General features: G+C 42.8%; 1 protein-coding gene across 1 annotated transcript in view; it reads right to left on the minus strand.

The window, feature by feature from the left end:
* The window catches only part of LOC134431242 (R3H domain-containing protein 2-like), an 84,526-nt gene that overhangs the window by 18,440 nt on the left and 43,769 nt on the right, over positions 1 to 22,317 (minus strand). Inside the window, 4 exon segments of the mRNA XM_063179226.1 lie at positions 1,811 to 1,900; positions 6,470 to 6,630; positions 11,888 to 12,120; positions 19,977 to 20,008. Coding sequence (XP_063035296.1) covers positions 1,811 to 1,900; positions 6,470 to 6,630; positions 11,888 to 12,120; positions 19,977 to 20,008 — 516 coding nt within the window.

Raw genomic sequence — 22,317 nt, forward strand, 5'->3', positions numbered from 1 at the left:
CAGCAGCAATGGTCCTGTGGCCTCAGGCATCTGCTGGGGAGCTCTGGGAGCTCTGAATTTTCACTTCCCAGGCTCTTTCCACCCTTCAATGGTGGTCCCATGGCCTCAGGCATTGCTGGGGACCTCTGGGATCTCTGATTTTGCTCTTCCCAAGGTCACCACTCCAGCAGTGGTGGCCTCAGACATCTTTTTGGGATCTCTGAGAGCTCTGGATTTTCTCTCTCCAGGCCCTTTCCAACCAGCAGTGGTGGCTTCAAGCACCTGCAAGGTGGCTCTGGGAGCTCTGGGAGCTCTGAATTTGCTCTTCCCAAGCTCTCTCCAAACCCACCACTCCAGCACTGGTGGCCTCAAGTATCTTCTGGGGAGCTCTGGGTTTGGATTTGCTCTTCCCAAGGCCACCAGTCCAGCAGTGGTGGCCTCAGGTGTCTTTCTGGAGCTCTGGGATCTCTGATTTTTCTCTTCCCAGGCTCTTTGCAAGGCATCTGCTGGGAGCTCTGGGCTTGGAATTTTTTCTTCCCAAGTCTTTCCAACCAGCATTGGTGGTCTCAGACATCTTTTTGGGAGCTCTGGGAGCTCTGAATTTGCTCTTCCCACCCTTCAATGGTGGTCCCAAGGCCTCAGGCATTGCTGGGGAGCTCTGGGAGCTCTGAATTTGCACCTCCCAGGATCTTTCCAAACCCACCACTGAAGCAGTGGTGGTTCCATGGCCTCAAGCATCTTCTGGGGAGCTCTGGGCTTGGGATTTGCTCCTTCCAAGGCCACCAACCCAACAGTGGCAGTCCCATGGCCTCAAGCATCTGCTGGGAGCTCTGAATTTTCTCTTCCCAGGCTCTTTCCAACCAGCACTGGTGGCCTCAGGCATCTGCTGGGGAGCTCTGGGCTTGGAATTTGCTCTTTCCAAGGCCACCAACCCAACAGTGGCAGTCCTGTGGCCTCAAGCATCTGCTGGGAGCTCTGGGAACTCTGAATTTGCTCTTCCCAAGCCCTTTCCAACAAGCAGTGGAGGTCCCATGGTCTCAGACATCTTTTTGGAAGCTCTGGGAGCTCTGAATTTGCTCTTCCCAGGCTCTTTCCACCCTTCAATGGTGGTCCCATGGCCTCAGGCATTGCTGGGGAGCTCTGGGAGCTCTGAATTTGCACCTCCCAGGATCTTTCCAAACCCACCACTGAAGCAGTGGTGGTTCCATGGCCTCAAGCATCTTCTGGGGAGCTCTGGGCTTGGGATTTGCTCCTTCCAAGGCCACCAACCCAACAGTGGCAGTCCCATGGCCTCAAGCATCTGCTGGGGAGCTCTGGGAGCTCTGAATTTGCTCTTCCCAGGCTCTTTCCAACCAGCAGTGATGGCCTCAGGCATCTGCTGGGGAGCTCTGGCCTTGGAATTCGCTCTTTCCAAGGCCACCAACCCAACAGTGACAGTCCTGTGGCCTCAAGCATCTGCTGGGAGCTCTGGGAGATTTGAATTTTCTCTTCCCAAGCCCTTTCCAACCAGCAGTGGAGGTCCCATGGTCTCAGACATCTTTTTGGGAGCTCTGGGAGCTCTGAATTTGCACTTCCCAGGCTCTTTCCACCCTTCAATGGTGGTCCCATGGCCTCAGGCATTGCTGGAGAGCTCTGAATTTTCTCTTCCCAAGCTCTTTCCACCCATCACTGGTGCTCCCATGGCCTCAGGGATGCCAGAGCTGGGGACCCCAGCCCCAGGGGTCGGGTGGGTGTGTTTGGGGACACAGCTGATCAGCACAAGCTCACGCACACCACAAACACAGCACAGAGCACAAGAGACACGGAGCAAGAGAGGAACTGGGCTTTGTACCAGGCTGTACTGCTGGGGTGGAGACACTGGCAGGAGGACTTGGGGGCAGGAGCTTGGAGAGTACGGAACGGGCTGCAGCGCCGGCACCGGCTACACCAGCAGAGAGGGGTGGGAGGGAGGAAAATGAGGGAAAAGGGGAAGGAAAAGGAGAAAGGAAAAGGGAAGAACGGGGAGGAGGAGAAGGAAGGAAAAGGGAGGAAAACGAGGGAAAAGGGGGAAGGAAAAGGGAGGAAAGAGGGGGAGGAAAAGGGGGAAGAAAATTAGGGGAAAAGGGGAAGGAAAATGGAGGAAAAGGAAGGAAAAGGACAGAGGAAAAGGGAGGAAAAGAAGGAGGGAAAAGGAAGGAAAAGGGAGGAAAAGGGAGGAGGAAAATGAGGAAGGAAAAGGGAGGAAAAGGAAGGGAAAGGGAGGAAAAGGAGAAAGGAAACAGGAGGAATGGGGAGGAGGAAAAGGAAGGAAAAGGAAGAAGGAAATGGGAGGAAAAGGAAGGAAAAGGACAGAGGAAAAAGGAGGAAAAAGAAGGAAAATGGAGGAAAAGGGAGGAAAAGGAGAAAGGAAAAGGGAAGAATGGGGAGGAGGAGGAGAAGGAAGGAAAAGGGAGGAAAACGAGGGAAAAGGGGGAAGGAAAAGGGAGGAAAGGGGGATGAAAAGGAAGGAAAAGGGAGGAAAAGGGGGAAGAAAATTAGGGGAAAAGGGGAAGGAAAATGGAGGAAAAGGACAGAGGAAAAAGGACGAAAAGAAGGAGGGAAAAGGAAGGAAAAGGGAGGAAAAGTAGGGAGGAAAATGAGGAAGGAAATGGGAGGAAAAGGGAGGGAAAGGACAGAGGAAAAAGGAGGAAAAGGGAGGAAGGAAAGAAAGGGAGAAGGAAAAGGAAGAAGGAGAATTAAGGAAAAGGGAGGAGGAAAAAGGAGAAGGAAAGGGGAGGAAAAGAAGGAGGGAAAATGAGGAAGGAAAAGGGAGGAAAGGTAGGGAGAAAAATGATGGAAAAGGAGGGTGGAAAAGGGAGGAAAAGGAAGAAGGAAAGGGGAGGAGGAAAATGGAGGGAAAGGGAGGAAAAGGAAGGAAGGAAAAGGCAGGAAAATGAGGGAAAAGGGGCATGGAAAAGAGAAGAAAAGGAAGAAGGAAATGGGAGGAAAAGGAAGGAAAAACACAGAGGAAAATGGAAGAAAAGAAGGGAGGAAGAGGGAGGAAAAGGAGAAAGGAAAAGGGAAGAACGGGGAGGAGGAGAAGGAAGGAAAAGGGAGGAAAACGAGGGAAAAGGGGGAAGGAAAAGGGAGGAAAGAGGGGGAGGAAAAGGAAGGAAAAGGGAGGAAAAGGGGAAGAAAATTAGGGGAAAAGGGGAAGGAAAATGGAGGAAAAGGAAGGAAAAGGACAGAGGAAAAGGGAGGAAAAGAAGGAGGGAAAAGGAAGGAAAAGGGAGGAAAAGTAGGGAGGAAAATGAGGAAGAAAAAGGGAGGAAAAGGAAGGGAAAGGGAGGAAAAGGAGAAAGGAAACAGGAGGAATGGGGAGGAGGAAAAGGAAGGAAAAGGAAGAAGGAAATGGGAGGAAAAGGAAGGAAAAACACAGAGGAAAATGGAAGAAAAGAAGGGAGGAAGAGGGAGGAAAAGGAGAAAGGAAAAGGGAAGAATGGGGAGGAGGAGAAGGGAGGGAAAGGGAGGAAAATGAGGGAAAAGGGGGAAGGCAAAGGGAGGAAAGAGGGGGAGGAAAAGGAAGGAAAAGGGAGGAAAAGGGGGAAGAAAATTAGGGGAAAAGGGGAAGGAAAATGGAGGAAAAGGAAGGAAAAGGACAGAGGAAAAGGGAGGAAAAGAAGGAGGGAAAAGGAAGGAAAAGGGAGGAAAAGTAGGGAGGAAAATGAGGAAGGAAAAGAAGAAGGAAATGGGAGGAAAAGGAGAAAGGAAACAGGCGGAATGGGGAGGAGGAAAAGGAAGGAAAAGGAAGAAGGAAATGGGAGGAAAAGGAAGGAAAAGGACAGAGGAAAAAGGAGGAAAGGGGAGGAGGAAAATGGAGGAAAAGGGAGGAAGGAAAGAAAGGGAGAAGGAAAAGGAAGAAGGAGAATTAAGGAAAAGGTAGGAGGAAAAAGGAGAAGGAAAAGAAGGAGGGAAAATGAGGAAGGAAAAGGGAGGAAAGATAGGAGGAAAATGATGGAAAAGGAGGGTGGAAAAGGGAGGAAAAGGAAGAAGGAAAGGGGAGGAGGAAAATGAAGGGAAAGGGAGGAAAAGGTAGGAGGAACATGAGGGAAAAGAGGGGAGGGAAAGGAAGGGAAAGGGAGGAAAAGGAAGGAAGGAAAAGGCAGGAAAATGAGGGAAAAGGGGGATGGAAAAGAGAAGAAAAGGAAGAAGGAAATGGGAGGAAAAGGAAGGAAAAACACAGAGGAAAATGGAAGAAAAGAAGGGAGGAAGAGGGAGGAAAAGGAGAAAGGAAAAGGGAAGAACGGGGAGGAGGAGAAGGAAGGAAAAGGAGGGAAAATGAGGGAAAAGGGGGAAGGAAAAGGGAGGAAAGAGGGGGAGGAAAAGGGGGAAGAAAATTAGGGGAAAAGGGGAAGGAAAATGGAGGAAAAGGAAGGAAAAGGACAGAGGAAAAGGGAGGAAAAGAAGGAGGGAAAAGGGAGGAAGGGAGGGAAGGAAGGAAGGGAGGAAAGGAAGGAAGGAAGGAAGGAAGGAAGGGAGGAAAGGAAGGAAGGGAGGAAAGGAAGGAAGGAAGGAAGGAAGGAAGGAAGGAAGGAAGGAAGGAAGGAAGGAAGGAAGGAAGGAAGGAAGGAAGGAAGGAAGGAAGGAAGGAAGGAAGGAAGGAAGGAAGGAAGGAAGGAAGGAAGGAAGGAAGGAAGGAAGGAAGGAAGGAAGGAAGGAAGGAAGGAAGGAAGGAAGGAAGGAAGGAAGGAAGGAAGGAAGGAAGGAAGGAAGGAAGGAAGGAAGGAAGGAAGGAAGGAAGGAAGGAAGGAAGGAAGGAAGGAAGGAAGGAAGGAAGGAAGGAAGGAAGGAAGGAAGGAAGGAAGGAAGGAAGGAAGGAAGGAAGGAAGGAAGGAAGGAAGGAAGGAAGGAAGGAAGGAAGGAAGGAAGGAAGGAAGGAAGGAAGGAAGGAAGGAAGGAAGGAAGGAAGGAAGGAAGGAAGGAAGGAAGGAGAGAAAGAAGGAACAACAAGGTTAGTCAAGTCAAGTGAGCCAACTGCAAACACAGAGGGGCTTTGCAGGGGTTGGGGAGCACAGGAACCATTCCAGGCCAGCATCCACCATCCATCCATCCCATCAGGCACAGCCCAGCCATCTCAGGGGTCTCTGCTGCTCCCCACGGTGCTCCTTGGCCATCCCTGCACACTCACCTTCCACGGGGAGCCCTGCTTTGTCACCTGGAGCCCTTCATGGCACTAAAAGCCTTCAGTGGAACCCCCACCCTGTGCTTTGGGCACCAATGGTCACTGCTGGATGGGGGGAATTGATTGGTGACACAGAAGGGACATGGGCATGGTGCATTTCAGACCCTTCAAAACACTCAAACCGCCTGAAATCAGTTTTTCTAAGACCTAAACCCTTGCATGAGACAGTAAAACCCTAAAATCCCCACCCCATGTTTTGGGCACCAATGGTCAGCGCTGGATGGGGGGGAAGTTGATCCTTTAATGTGACCTCTGGTGACATAAAAGGGACAGGGACATGGGCATGGTGCATTTCCAGACCCTTCAAAACAGCCAAACAGCCTAAAATCAGTTTTTCCAGGCTCTAAACCCTTGGATGGGACAGTAAAACCCCTAAAATCTCCACCCTGAGCTTTGGGCACCAATGGTCAGTGCTGGATGGATGGGGTTTGATGCTTTGATTTCACCTTTGGATGGACATGGGAATGGTGCATTTCCAGACCCTTCAAAACACTCAAACAACCTAAAATCAGTTTTTTTCCAGGCCCTAAACCCTTGGATGAGACAGCAGAAGATACAAACTGAAATCTAAATCTCTCCTGCTTGAATTAAAGGCGTTTCCTGAGAATTTCTGGATCACGTTAAGCAAACCAATAAAGGAAGAAATATAAAAGAAGCAGATATATTGTAGTAAAGTTATGAAAGACAAGGGATTCCTCTGGCTCTGCTTCCCCCAAGAAGCAGATTTCTAGGAGCCAAAGAAATTGATTTACAAGATGGGAGGAGGGGGCAGAAATGAGGCAGAAGATTTAATTTGTTTGAAAAGAATGTTTGCATCATGTATGAGATTTACGAATATGCAACAGGCTGTTGCTTTAAAGGGTTAATCCTTTGTTAGTGCCCAGGAATCATCTGGACTTGTGTAATTCTTTGCTTTTATTGTCCTAACTCTGATTGTCCAAATTCTTATTACTATTTTTATAACTATTTTTATAACTATTAAACTTCTAAAATTTCAACACAAGCGACTGGGGGTTTTTGCACATAGCAACGCTTCATGCCAGCAAAAAAAGCTGAATTACTTTCATTTTCTGTAATTTTTAAATTGTTTTTTCAGGGTTTTTTTGGCTGAAATTAATTCAAAAATTAGGCAAACTTTGAGTCATGATCTAAATCTCTCCGGCCTGAATTAAAGGCATTTCCTGAGAATTTCTGGATCGCGTCAGGCAAACCGATAAAGGAAGAAATATAAAACAAGCAGGTATATTGTAGTAAAGTTATGAAAGGCATTTTGTGCCCCGTGGGACTCACCTGGGACATGATGGGGCTGCTGATGGGCGGCTGCTGCTGCTGCTGCTGCTGCTGGGCTGGGGGGAGCCCGGGGGGCTGCGGGGCCGAGCAGGGCAGGAGGGCACGGCTGGCCTGGGATGAGGGCGAGGGGCTGCAGCCCTCGGGGGCACCCAGCACCAAACCTGCAACACAGAGAGCACGGGGGGATGGAGCCAGCAGGAAATGCACCCACAGGAGGCATCCGACTCTGCTCTGATTCAGAATGCTGAACAGCTGCTTTATTAAACTGTATTATATTGGACTAGTGTTATAGAAAGGCTTCAGGGGCACCCAGCAGCAAACCTGGAACAGAGAGCACCGGGGGATGGAGCCAGCAGGAAATGCACCTGTGGCATTCATTTGACTCCATTAATTCAGAATGCTGAACAATTGTTATATTATATTATATTATATTATATTATATTATATTATATTATATTATATTATATTATATTATATTATATTATATTATATTATATTATATTATATTATATTATATTATATTATATTATATTATATTATATTATATTATATTATATTATATTATATTATATTATATTATATTATATTATATTATATTATATTATATTATATTATATTATATTATATTGGCTTCAGAGGCACCCAGCACCAAACCTGGAACAGAGAGCACAGAGGGATGGGAGCCAGCAGGAAATGCACCTATGCCATTCATTTGATTCCATTAATTCAGAATGCTGAACAATTGCTTTATTAAACTGTATTATATTACACTAATGTGATATTATATAAAGGCTGCAGGGGCACCCAGCACCAAACCTGCAACAGAGAGAGAGCACAGAGGGCTGGGAGCCAGCAGGAAAGGGGAGGGCACCCATAGGGTGTATCTGACTCCACTGATTCAGAATGCTGAACAATTGCTTTATTAAACTATATTATATTGGATTAATACTATATTATATTACACTAATACCATATAATATTAAGGCTTCAGAGGCACCAAACCTGGAGCACAAACAGAGGCACAGAGGGATGGGAGCCAGCAGGAAATGCATCTATAGCATTCATTTGACTCCATTGATTCAGAATGCTGAACAATTGCTATATTATATTATATTATATTATATTATATTATATTATATTATATTATATTATATTATATTATATTATATTATATTATATTATATTATATTATATTATATTATATTATATTATATTATATTATATTATATTATATTATATTATATTATATTATATTATATTATATTATCATGGCTTCAGGGGCACCCAGCACCAAACCTGGAACAGAGAGCACAGGGGGATGGAGCCAGCAGGAAATGTACCTATGGCATTCATTTGATTCCATTAATTCAGAATGATGAACAACTGCTATATTATATTATAATATTACATTACATTACATTACATTACATTACATTACATTACATTACATTACATTACATTACATTACATTATATTATATTATATTATATTATATTATATTATATTATATTATATTATATTATATTATATTATATTATATTATATTATATTATATTATCATGGCTTCAGAGGCACCCAGCACCAAACCTAGAACACAGAGAGCACAGAGGGCTGGGAGCCAGCAGAAAAGGGGAGGGAATGGAAAGGATGCATCTGACTCTGTTCTGATTCAGAGTGCTGAACAATTGCTTTATTAAACTGTATTATATTGGACTAATTCTATATTATATTCCACTAATACCATATTATAGAAAGGTTTCAGGGCCACCCAGCACCACACCTGGAACAGAACCAGAGGCACAGAGAGGTGTCCTGGATGTGCCTCCCCAAACCCCAGGTGCCCTTTGGCAGGAAAAGAGCTCCAGTTCCCCAACCCAAAATCCATCTCCCAGGTGCCCTCTGTCAGCTCAAGATCTCCATTCCCCACCCCGGGTGTCCTTTGGCAGGTCAAGATCTCCATTCCCCATCCTAGGTACACTTTGTCAGGTCAAGATCTCCATCCCCACCCCATCTGCCCTCTGTCAGTTCAACATCTCAATTTCCCACCCCAGGTGCCCTCTGGCAGATGAACATCTCCGTTCTCCTTCCCAGCTGCCCTTTTTCAGTTCAACATCTCCGTTCCCCCACCCCAGGTGCCCTTTGGCAGATGAAGATCTCCATTTCCCACCCCAGGTGGGAATGATGAAGATGAAGATCTCCATTCCCCATCCTAGGTACACTTTGTCAGTCCAAGATCTCCATCCCCACCCCAGGTGCCCTTTTTCAGTTCAAGATCTCCATTCCCCACCCCAGGTGCCCTTTGGTAGATGAAGATCTCCATGAAGATCTCAACCCCAGGTGCCCCTTTTCAGTTCAAGATCTCCATCCCCACCCCAGTGGCCCGTTGTCAGGTAAAGTGCTCCATTTCCCCAACCCAAATTCAGTCTGCCAGGTGTCCTCTGGCAGGTCAAGAGCTCCAGTTCTGAAACCCTAAACCTGTCAGTCCTGACGACAGACTGGAGACCATGGAGACAGTCAGGTGTCCTTTGGCAGGTCAAGATCTCCATTCCCCCCCTCCAGGTGCCCTTTGGCAGATGAAGATCTCCATGAAGATCTCAACCCCTGGTGCCCCTTTTCAGGTCAAGATCTCCATTTCCCACCCCAGGTGGGAATGATGAAGATGAAGATCTCATCTTTTCAGATGAAGATCTCCATTCCCCATCCTAGGTACACTTTGTCAGTCCAAGATCTCCATTCCCCCCTCCAGGTGCCCTTTGGCAGATGAAGATCTCCATGAAGATCTCAACCCCTGGTGCCCCTTTTCAGGTCAAGATCTCCATTTCCCACCCCAGGTGTCCTTTGGCAGGTCAAGTGCTCCAGTTCCAAAACCCTAAACCTGTCAGTCTTGGTGACAGACTGGAGACCCTGGAGACAATCAGGTGTCCTTCGGCAGGTAGACTGCTCCACTTCCCCAACCCAAATTCAGTCTGCCAGGTGTCCTCTGGCAGGTAAAGAGCTCCATTTCTCCAACCCAAAATCTGTCAGTCCTGGTGACGGACTGCAGACCATGGAGACAGTCAGGTGTCCTTTGGCAGGTCAAGATCTCCATTTCCCACCCCAGGTGCCCCTTTGCAGCCCTCTTCCCCCCAGGTGCTCTCTGACAGATGAAGATCTCCATGAAGATCTCCATGAAGATCTCCATGAAGATCTCCACCCCAGGTGCCCTTTTTCAGGTCAAGATCTCCATGTTCCCCAGCCCAAAATCAGTCCGCCAGGTGTCCTTTAGGAGAGAAAGAACTCCAGTTTCCCAACCCAAAATCAAGTCTCTCTGGCAGATGAAGATCTCCATTCCCCATCCTAGGTACCCTTTCTCAGGTCAAGATCTCCATTCCCCAGCCCAGGTGCCCTCTGGCAGGTGAAGATCTCCACGAAGATCTCCATGAAGATCTCCATGAAGATCCCCACCCAGGTTCCCTTTCCCAGTCCAACACCCCCATTCCCCAGCCCAGGTGCCCTCTGGCAGATGAAGATCTCCATTTCCCACCCCAGGTGCCCTTTTTCAGTTCAACATCCCCGTTCCCCACCCCAGGTGCCCTCTGGCAGGTGAAGCTCTCTCCATGAAGATCTCCATGAAGATCTCTCCACAAAGATCTCCATGAAGATCTCCACCCCAGGCGCCCTTTTCCAGTCCAACATCTCCATTCCCCACCCCAGGTCCCCTTGGTCAGTTCAAGATCTCCATTCCCCACCCCAGGTGCCCTCTGGCAGATGAAGCTCTCCATGAAGATCTCCATGAAGATCCCCACCCCAGGTGCCCTTTTTCAGTCCAACATCCCCGTTCCCCACCCCAGGTGCCCTCTGGCAGGTGAAGCTCTCTCCATGAAGATCTCCATGAAGATCCCCACCCCAGGTTCCCTTTCCCAGTCAAACATCTCCGTTCCCCACCCCAGGTCCCCTTGGTCAGTTCAACATCTCCATTCCCCAGCCCAGGTACCCTCTGGCAGGTGAAGCTCTCCATGAAGCTCTCCATGAAGCTCTCCATGAAGATCTCCACCCCAGGCGCCCTTTTCCAGTTCAACATCTCCATTTCCCACCCCAGGTGCCCTTGGTCAGTTCAAGATCTCCATTCCCCACCCCAGGTGCCCTCTGGCAGATGAAGATCTCCATGAAGATCTCCACCCCAGGTGCCCTTTTCCAGTCCAACATCTCCGTTCCCCACCCCAGGTGCCCTCTGGCAGTTCAACATCTCAATTTCCCACCCCAGGTGCCCTCTGGCAGATGAAGCTCTCCATGAAGATCTCCATGAAGATCCCCACCCCAGGTTCCCTTTCCCAGTCCAACATCTCCGTTCCCCACCCCAGGTCCCCTTGGTCAGTTCAACATCTCCATTCCCCAGCCCAGGTGCCCTCTGGCAGGTGAAGCTCTCCATGAAGATCTCCAAGCCAGGCGCCCTTTCCCAGTCCAAAATCTCCATTCCCCACCCCAGGTGCCCTCTGGCAGGTGAAGCTCTCTCCATGAAGATCTCTCCATGAAGATCTCCATGAAGATCTCCACCCCAGGTGCCCTTTCCCAGTCCAACATCTCCATTCCCCACCCCAGTTCCCCTTGGTCAGTTCAACATCTCCATTCCCCACCCCAGGTGCCCTCTGGCAGATGAAGCTCTCCACGAAGATCTCCATGAAGATCCCACCCCAGGTCCCCTTTTCCAGTCCAACATCTCCATTCCCCACCCCAGGTGCCCTTGGTCAGTTCAAGATCTCCATTCCCCAGCCCAGGTACCCTCTGGCAGATGAAGATCTCCATGAAGCTCTCCATGAAGATCTCCACCCCAGGTCCCCTTTTCCAGTCCAACACCCCCATTCCCCACCCCAGGTCCCCTTGGTCAGTCCAAAATCTCCATTCCCCACCCCAGGTGCCCTCTGGCAGGTGAAGCTCTCCATGAAGATCTCCATGAAGATCCCCACCCCAGGTTCCCTTTCCCAGTCCAACATCTCCGTTCCCCACCCCAGGTCCCCTTGGTCAGTTCAAGATCTCCATTCCCCAGCCCAGGTACCCTCTGGCAGGTGAAGCTCTCCATGAAGCTCTCCATGAAGATCTCCACCCCAGGCACCCTTTTCCAGTTCAACATCTCCATTTCCCACCCCAGGTGCCCTTTTTCAGTTCAACATCTCCATTCCCCACCCCAGGTCCCCTTGGTCAGTTCAAGATCTCCATTCCCCACCCCAGGTGCCCTCTGGCAGATGAAGATCTCCATGAAGCTCTCCATGAAGATCTCCACCCCAGGTGCCCTTTTCCAGTCCAACATCTCCATTCCCCACCCCAGGTGCCCTCTGGCAGATGAAGCTCTCCACGAAGATCTCCATGAAGATCCCACCCCATGTCCCCTTTCCCAGCCCAACACCCCCATTCCCCATCCCTCTGCCCCAGTTCCCGCCGTACCTGCCCGCGAGCTGCGGCTGCCGGCGCTGCCCTTGCTGCTGCCCACGCTGTCCCCCCGGGTGAGGATGGAGATGCCACTGAAGCTGCTGGCCTTGGTGACGGGCGGCCTCAGGCTGCGCATGGAGCCGTCCGAGTCCGTGCTGCTCCAGGGCCGCGGCTCCAGGGATTTGATCTCGCTCTCGGTGCTGCTCTGGCGGCTGCCGGGGCTCCTGCCCAGCCCCTCCCGGGCGCCCCTGCACAGAGCAAAGGGTGAAATTCTGCTCCAGAGAGTGGAAAAATTTACACAGTATTGGTGTAAAAATGTGATGTAAAAATTTAGAAAAAAAAAATTTTTTGGGGGTCATAGTTTGGTTTATTTCGGATTTTTATTCGGTTTTTTTGGTGTTGGAAATGCTGTGGGGTTCAGGTTTGGTTGGGTGGGTTATAGGTGTGAGATGTTGGTGGTTTTTTGGGGTTTTTATTTAGGTTTTTATTTGTTTTTTTCGGTGTTGGAAATGCAGTTTAGGTTTGGTTTGGTGGGTTATAGGTGTGAGCTGTTGGTGGTTTTTTGGGTGTTTAGTTGGGAGTCAAATTGGGCTCCAGGGCAGGAACAGTGTGGTGTATGTTCAGTTTATTTAGTTTTTTTATTTAGTTTTTTACTAGTTTTATTTGGTGTTGGAAATGCTGTGGTTTAGGTTTGGTTGGGTGGGTTATAGGTGTTTTTTGGGTGTTTATTTGGGAGCCAAACTGGGCTCCAGGGATTTGATCTCGCTCTCGGTGCTGCTCTGGCGGCTGCCGGGGCTCCTGCCCAGCCCCTCCCGGGCGCCCCTGCACAGAGCAAAGGGTGAAATTCTGCTCCAGAGAGTGGAAAAATTTACACTGTATTGGTGTAAAAATTTGACAATATTGGTGTAAAAATTTAGAGAATATTGGTGTAAAAATTTAGAAAAAAAAAAATTTTGGGGGGTTGTAGTTTGGTTTATTTAGGTTTTATTAGGGTTTTTTTTGGTGTTGGAAATGCTGTGGTTTAGGTTTGGTTTGGTGGGTTATAGGTGTTTTCTGGGTGTTTATTTGGGAGCCAAACTGGGCTCCAGGGAGTGGAAAAATTTACACAATATTGATGTAAAAATGTGGTGTAAAAATTTAGATTAAAAAATTGGTTTTGGGGTCGTAGTTTAGTTTATTTCGGTTTTTTATTCGGTTTTTTTGGTGTTGGAAATGCTGTGGGGTTCAGGTTTGGTTGGGTGGGTTATAGGTGTGAGATGTTGGTGGTTTTTTGGGGTTTTTATTTAGGTTTTTATTAATTTTTTCAGTGTTGGAAATGTTCAGGTTTAAGTTCAGGTTTGGTTGGGTGGGTTATAGGTGTGAGATGTTGGTGGTTTTTTGGGGTTTTTATTTAGGTTTTTATTTGTTTTTTTCGGTGTTGGAAATGCAGTTTAGGTTTGGTTTGGTGGGTTATAGGTGTGAGCTGTTGGTGGTTTTTTGGGTGTTTAGTTGGGAGTCAAAGTGGGCTCCAGGGCAGGAACAGTGTGGTGTATGTTCAGTTTATTTAGTTTTTTTATTTAGTTTTTTACTAGTTTTATTTGGTGTTGGAAATGCTGTGGTTTAGGTTTGGTTTGGTGGGTTATTGTTGTTTTTTGGGTGTTTATTTGGGAGCCAAACTGGGCTCCAGGGATTTGATCTCGCTCTCGGTGCTGCTCTGGCGGCTGCCGGGGCTCCTGCCCAGCCCCTCCCGGGCGCCCCTGCACAGAGCAAAGGGTTAAACTCGGCTCCAGAGAGTGGAAAAATTTACACAGTATTGGTGTAAAAATGTGGTGTAAAAATTTAGAAAAAAAAATTGGTTTTGGGGTCGTAGTTTGGTTTATTTTGGTTTTTTATTCGTTTCTTTTGGTGCTGGAAATGCTGTGGTTTCAGTTTGGTTTGGTGGGTTATAGGTGGTAGAGCTACTGCCACCCAGTGTGGTGTAAAAATTTAGAAAAATTTTTTTGGGTTGTAGTTTAGTTTATTTAGGTTTTTATTATTTATTTTTTGGTGTTGGAAATGCAGTTTAGGTTTGGTTGGGTGGGTTATAGGTGTGAGCTGTTGGTGGTTTTTTGGGTGTTTAGTTGGCAGTCAAAGTGGGCTCCAGGACAAGGACAGTGTGGTGTAAAAATGTTTCATTTATTTAGGTTTTTATTAAGTGTTTTTGGTGTTGGAAATGCTGTGGTTTAGGTTTGGTTGGGTGGGTTATAGGTGTTTTCTGGGTGTTTATTTGGGAGCCAAACTGGGCTCCAGGGAGTGGAAAAATTTACACAATATTGATGTAAAAATGTGGTGTAAAAATTTAGATTAAAAAATTGGTTTTGGGGTCATAGTTTAGGTTATTTCGATTTTTTTATTTGTTTTTCCGGTGTTGGAAATGCTGTGGTTAAGGTGTGGTTTGGTGGGTTATAGGTGTGAGATGTTGGTGGTTTTTTGGGGTTTTTATTTAGGTTTTTATTCATTTTTTCAGTGTTGGAAATGTTCAGGTTTAAGTTCAGGTTTGGTTGGGTGGGTTACAGGTGGTAGAGCTGTTGGTGGTTTTTTGGGTGTTTAGTTGGGAGCCAAACTGGGCACCAGAGTGTCAAAATTTAGAAAATATTGGTGTAAAAATGTGGTGTAAAAATTTAGATTTTTTTTTTTAATTGTAGTTCAGTTTATTTAATTTTTATTCATTTTTTTGGTATTGGAAATGCTGTGGTTTACATTAGGTTTGGTGGGTTATAGGTGATTTTTGGCTGTTTAGTTGGGAGTCAAACTGGGCTCCAGGGAGTGGAAAAATTTACCCAATATTGGTGTAAAAATTTGACAATATTGGTGTAAAAAATTAGAAAAAAATTGGTGTAAAAATGTAGTGTAAAAATTTAGAAAAAAAAATTGGTTTGGGGGTCATAGTTTAGTTTATTTCGGTTTTTTATTCTGTTTTTTTGGTGTTGGAAATGCTGTGGTTTAGGTTTGGTTTGATGGGTTTTAGGTGATTTTTGGGTGTTTATTTGGGAGTCAAACTGGGCTCCAGGGAGTGTCAAAAATTAGAAAATATTGGTGTAAAAATGTGGTGTAAAAATTTAGATTAAAAAAAAAATTTAGTTGTAGTTCAGGAGTAGGAATGTGGAGGAGTGAGTGTAGTGTTTGAAATCAACCTGTGCTTTTCTTTTTTTAAATTTTTTTAATAAGTTTTAAAGGTGCAAAACTTCTTATTTAGTCTAAACAAAATAAGATGATTTGGGATATATATATATATGAATACAAATATTTATATATAATATAAAAATATAACATCTATCTTTATAAAATATTTCTATTTATACAGATATTTTATACAGATATTTTATATTTTTATAAAAGAATCTATAGATATTTTATAAAAATATCTCTATATATTTTATATTTTTATAAAATAGAAAATATTTTTAAAATAGATAATAAAGTTCAGGAGTAGGAATGTGGAGGAGTGAGTGTAGTGTTTGAAATCAGCCTGTGCTTATTTTTCTGTTTTTAAATTTTTTTTGAATAAGTTTTAAAGGTGCAAAACTTATTCTTTAGTGTACACAGAATAAGATTATTTGGGATATATATAAAAATAAATACAAATATTTATATATAATGTAAAAATATAATATGTATTATGAAATATTTCTATTTATATTGGTATTTTATATTTTTATATAAAAAAGATATTTTATATCTTCATAAAATATAAAATATTTTCATAAAATAGATAATATAGTTTAGGAGTAGGAATGTGGAGGAGCGAGTGTAGTGTTTGAAAACAAACTGTGCTTTTCTTTTTTTAAATTTTTTTAATAAGTTTTAAAGGTGCAAAACTTCTTATTTAGTCTAAACAAAATAAGATGATTTGGGATATATATGTGTGAATACAAATATTTATATATAATATAAAATAAAACATCTATCTTTATAAAATATTTCTATTTATACAGATATTTTATATTTTTATAAAAGTATCTATAGATATTTTATAAAAATATCTCTATATATTTTATATTTTTATAAAATATAAAATATTTTTTAAAATAAATAATAAAGTTCAGGAGTAGGAATGTGGAGGAGTGAGTGTAGTGTTTGAAATCAACCTGTGCTTATTTTTCTGTTTTAAATTTTTTTTGAATAAGTTTTAAAGGTGCAAAACTTATTCTTTAGTGTAAACAGAATAAGATTATTTGGGATATATATAAAAATAAATACAAATATTTATATATAATGTAAAAATATAATATGTATTATGAAATATTTCTATTTATATTGGTATTTTATATTTTTATATAAAAAAGATATTTTATATCTTCATAAAATATAAAATATTTTCATAAAATAGATAATATAGTTCAGGAGTAGGAATGTGGAGGAGTGAGTGTAGTGTTTGAAAACAAACTGTGCTTTTTCTTCTTTTTTTTTAATAAGTTTTAAAGGTGCAAAACTTATTCTTTAGTGTAAACAGAATAAGATTATTTGGGATATATATAAAAATAAATACAAATATTTATATATAATGTAAAAATATAAGATGTATTATGAAATATTTCTATTTATATTGGTATTTTATATTTTTATATAAAAAAGATATTTTATATCTTCATAAAATATAAAATATTTTCATAAATAGATATATAGTTCAGGAGTAGGAATGTGGAGGAGTGAGTGTAGTGTTTGAAAACAAACTGTGCTTTTCTTTTTTTAAATTTTTTTTAAAAGTTTTAAAGGTGCAAAACTTATTATTTAGTCTAAACAAAATAAGATGATTTGGGATATATATGTGTGAATACAAATATTTATATATAATATAAAAAATATAAAATCTATCTTTATAAAATATTTCTATTTATACAGATATTTTATATTTTTATAAAAGTATCTATAGATATTTTATAAAAATATCTCTATATATTTTATATTTTTATAAAATAGAAAATATTTTTTAAAATAATAATAAAGTTCAGGAGTAGGAATGTGGAGGAGTGAGTGTAGTGTTTGAAATCAGCCTGTGCTTATTTTTCTGTTTTAAATTTTTTTTGAATAAGTTTTAAAGGTGCAAAACTTATTCTTTAGTGTAAACAGAATAAGATTATTTGGGATATATATAAAAATAAATACAAATATTTATATATAATGTAAAAATATAACATCTATCTTTATAAAATATTTCTATTTCTATAGATATTTTATATCTTGGAGGTCTCTTCCAACCTCATGATTCTGGGATTGTGTGATTGATTCTGGGATTGATTCTGTGATTGTGTGATTGATTCTGGGATTGATTCTGGGATTCTGTGATTGATTCTGTGATTGATTCTGGGATTGATTCTGGGATTGATTCTGGGATTGATTCTGGGATTGATTCTGGGATTGATCCTGGGATTGATTCTGTGATTGATTCTGTGATTGATTCTGTGATTCTGTGATTGATTCTGTAATTCTGTGATTGATTCTGTGATTCTGTGATTGATTCTGTGATTGATTCTGTGATTGATTCTGTAATTCTGTGATTGATTCTGTGATTGATTCTGTGATTGATTCTGGGATTGATTCTGGGATTGATTCTGTGATTGATTCTGGGATTGATTCTGGGATTGATTCTGTGATTGATTCTGTGATTGATTCTGGGATTGATTCTGGGATTCTGTGATTGATTCTCTGATTGATTCTGGGATTGATTCTGGGATTCTGTGATTGATTCTCTGATTGATTCTGGGATTGATTCTGGGATTGATTCTGTGATTGATTCTGTAATTCTGTAATTCTGTGATTGATTCTGGATTGATTCTGGACTGATTCTGTAATTCTGTGGTTCTGTGATTGATTCTGTGATTGATTCTGGGATTAATTCTGTGATTGATTCTGGGATTCTGTAATTCTGTGATTGATTCTGTGATTGATTCTGTAATTCTGTAATTGATTCTGTGATTGATTCTGTAATTCTGGATTGATTCTGGGATTGATTCTGGGATTGATTCTGTAATTCTGTGATTGATTCTGGGATTGATTCTGGGATTGATTCTGGGATTCTGTAATTCTGTGATTGATTCTGTGATTCTGTAATTCTGTGATTGATTCTGGGATTGATGCTGTGATTGATTCTGTAATTCTGGGATTCTGTGATTGATTCTGTGATTGATTCTGTGATTGATTCTGGGATTCTGTGATTGATTCTGGGATTGATTCTGGGATTCTGTTATTGATTCTGTGATTGATTCTGGATTGTTTCTGGGATTGATTCTGGGATTCTGTGATTGATTCTGAGATTGATTCTGGGATTGATTCTGGGATTGATTCTGAGATTGATTCTGTGATTGATTCTGTAATTCTGTAATTCTGGGATTGATTCTGTAATTCTGTGATTGATTCTGTAATTCTGTGATTCTGTAATTCTGTGACTGATTCTTGGATTCTGTGATTCTGTGATTGATTCTGTGATTGATTCTGTAATTCTGTGATTCTGTGATTGATTCTGGGATTGATATTGGGATTCTGTAATTCCCTGATTGATTCTGGGATTCTGTGATTGATTCTGTGATTCTGTTATTGATTCTGTGATTGATTTTGTCATTCTGTAATTCTGTGATTGATTCTGGGATTTTGTGATTGATCCTGTGATTGATTCTGTGATTCTGTGATTGATTCTGATTGATTCTGTGATTGATCCTGTGATTGATTCTGTGATTCTGTGATTGATTCTGTCATTCTGTAATTCTGTGATTATGTGATTCTGTGATTGATTTTGTGATTCTGTGATTTTGTAATTGATTCTGTGATTCTGTGATTGATTCTGTGATTCTCTAATTCTGGGATTCTCTAATTCTGTGATTCTCTGTGATTCTCTAATTCTGTGATCCTGTGATTGATTCTGTGATTCTGTAATTCCTTGATTCTGTGATTGATTCTGTAATTCTGTGATTTTGTGATTGATCCTGTGATCCTGTGATTCTGTGATCCTGCCAAAACCCAGCAGGCAGAAAGGCAGGGATGGGGATTTCCTGTCTTTTTGGGGAAAAAGAGGATTGAAAACTGCTGGAACTCCTCCCTGCCATTCCCACCTTCCTTTTTCATTTTAATCAGCCAAAAAAGGAATAAAAATCAAAAGAAAACTCCACTGGGGGATTCACCATGGCACAAACAAATCACAGGGAAGTCCCTGCAAATCTGCCTCTGCCTGTGAGAGCTACAAGAAAAGCATTCTGTGGGGAGTGTGGTGAGGGAAAATCAACATTTTAAATCATGAAAGGGGCATTTTAAATCATGAAAGGGGCATTTTAAATCATGAAATGGCATTTTAAATCATGAAAGGGGCATTTTAAATCATGAAAGGGGCATTTTAAATCATGAAAGGGCATTTTAAATCATGAAAAGGGCATTTTAAATCATGCCAGGGCATTTTAAATCATGAAAGGGGCATTTTAAATCATGAAAGGGGCATTTTAAATCATGAAAGGGGCATTTTAAATCATGAAAGGGCATTTTAAATCATGAAAAGGGCATTTTAAATCATGAAAAGGGCATTTAAAATCATGAAAGGGCATTTTAAATCATGAAATGGCATTTTAAATCATGAAAGGGGCATTTTAAATCATGAAATGGCATTTTAAATCATGAAAGGGCATTTTAAATCATGAAATGGCATTTTAAATCATGAAAGGGCATTTTAAATCATGCCAGGGCATTTTAAATCATGAAAGGGCATTTTAAATCATGGAAAGGGCATTTTAAATCATGAAAGGGGCATTTTAAATCATGAAATGGCATTTTAAATCATGAAAGGGCATTTTAAATCATGAAATGGCATTTTAAATCATGAAATGGCATTTTAAATCATGAAAGGGCATTTAAAATCATGAAAGGGGCATTTTAAATCATGAAAAGGGCATTTTAAATCATGAAAGGGGCATTTTAAATCATGAAAAGGGCATTTTAAATCATGAAAGGGGCATTTTAAATCATGAAATGGCATTTTAAATCATGAAAGGGCATTTTAAATCATGAAAAGGGCATTTTAAATCATGAAAAGGGCATTTTAAATCATGAAAGGGGCATTTTAAATCATGAAATGGCATTTAAACCATGCCAGGGCAGCACTCACCTGCTGTCTGTGAGGAATCCATTCTGGCCAGACTGGGAGCAGGAACGTGCAGATGGGGAGGAAAGAAAAAAAGAGACTTAAAAAAACCCCTGAAAAAAATAAATTAATGAATTCCAGAGGGTGGGGATGGCACGCAGAGGGTGCTGAGGGTGGTGCTGAGCCCCCTGCACAGCAGATCCCTGGGGAGCTCCACCCAGAACCTTTCCTGATCCCTGAGATCTCCCAGCTCCTCCTGGGAAGGACAAATTCCTTCTAGGAATGGTCAAATTTCATCTGGGAGTGCCCAAATTCCTCCTGGGAATATCAAATTCCACCTAGTAAGGCCTAAATTCCTTCTGGGAATGGCCAAATTCCTCCTGGGAATGCCCAAACTCCTCCTGGGAATGCCCAAACTCCTCCTGGGAATATCAAATTCCACGTAGTAAGGCCTAAATTCCTCCTGGGAAAGCCCAAATTCCACCCAGGAATGCCCAAATCCCTCCTGGGAATGCCCAAATCCCTCCTGGAAATGCTCAATTCCACCTGGGAATATAAAATTCCTCCTGGCAATGGTAATTTCCACCTAGGAATGCCCAAATCCCTCATGGGAAGGCCCAAATTCCACATAGGAAGGCCCAAATTCTTCCTGAAAATGCCCAAATTCCTCCTGGGAAGGCCCCAATTTCTTCTGTGAATACCAAATTTCTCCTTGGAAATGCCCAAACTCCTCCTGGGAATGCTCAATTCCACCTGGGAATATCAAATTCCACCTGGGAATATTAAATTCCACCTAGGAAGGCCCAAATCCCTCCTAGGAAGGACTAAATTCCTCTTGGGAATGCCCTAATTCCTCCTTGGAAGAATTAAATTCCTCCTGGGAATGCCCAATTTCCTCCTGGGAATATCAAATTCCTCCTGGGAATGTCCAAACTTCTCCTGGAAATGCTCAAATCCCTCCTGGGAATGCCCAAATTTCTTCTGACAATACCAAATTGCTCCTGAGGAGGACTAAATTACTCCTGGGAATGCCCAAATCCTCCTTGGAAGTATTAAATTCCTCCTGGGAATATCAAATTCCACCTAGGAATGCCCAAATTCCTACTTGAAATGCCCAAATTCTTCCTAGGAATGCCCAAATTCCTTCAGAGAATGCCCAATTCCTCCTGGGAAGGACTAAAATCCTCATGGGAATGCCCAGTTTCCTCCTGGGAATATCAAATTCCACCAAGGAAGGCCCAAATTCCTCATGGAAACGCCCAAATTCCTCCCAAGAATGCCCAAATTCCTCCCAAAAATGCCCAAATTCCACCCAGGAAAGCCTAAATTCCTCCTGGGAATATCAAATTCCACCAAGGAAGGCCCAAATTCCTCTTGGGAATGCCCAAATTCCTCCTGTGAAGGCCTAAACTCCACCTTGGAAGTATTAAATTCCTCCTGGGAATGCCCAACTCATCCTGGGAATGCCCAAATCCCTCCTGGGAATGCCCAAATTCCTCCTGGGAATATCAAATTCCACCAAGGAAGGCCCAAATCCCTCATGGGAAGGCCCAAATCCCTCATGGGAATGCCCAAATTCCACATAGGAAGGCCCAAATTCTTCCTGAAAATGCCCAAATTCCTCTTGGGAAGGCCCAAGTTCCTCCTAGGAATGCCCAATTTCCTCCTGGGAATATCAAATTCCACCTAGTAAGGCCTAAATTTCTCCTTGGAAATGCCCAAACTCCTCCTGGGTATGCCCAATTTCCTCCTGGGAATATCAAATTCCACCTAGGAATGCCCAAATTCCTACTTGAAATGCCCAAATTCTTCCTAGGAATGCCCAGATTCCTTCAGAGAATGCCCAATTCCTCCTGGGAATGCCCAAATTCCACCTAATAAGGCCTAAACTCTTTCTGGGAATATCCAAATCCTCCCTGGAAGTATTCAATTCCTCCTGGAAATGCCCAATTCCACCAAGGAAGGCCCAAATTCCTCCTTGGAAATGCCCAAACTCCTCCTGGGAATGCCCAAATTCCTCCTGGGAATATCAAATTCCACCTAGGAATGCCCAAATTCCTTCAGAGAATGCCCAATTCCTCCTGGGAAGGAGTAAAATCCTCATGGGATTGCCCAGTTTCCTCCTGGGAATATCAAATTCCACCAAGGAAGGCCCAAATCCCTCATGGGAAGGCCCAAATCCCTCATGGGAATGCCCAAATCCCTCATGGGAATGCCCAAATTCCACATAGGAAGGCCCAAATTCTTCCTGAAAATGCCCAAATTCCTCTTGGGAAGGCCCAAGTTCCTCCTAGGAATGCCCAATTTCCTCCTGGGAATATCAAATTCCACCTAGTAAGGCCTAAATTCCTCTTGGAAATGCCCA

The sequence above is a fragment of the Melospiza melodia genome, chromosome 31 (assembly GCF_035770615.1).
Source record: "Melospiza melodia melodia isolate bMelMel2 chromosome 31, bMelMel2.pri, whole genome shotgun sequence".
Lineage (NCBI taxonomy): Eukaryota > Metazoa > Chordata > Aves > Passeriformes > Passerellidae > Melospiza > Melospiza melodia.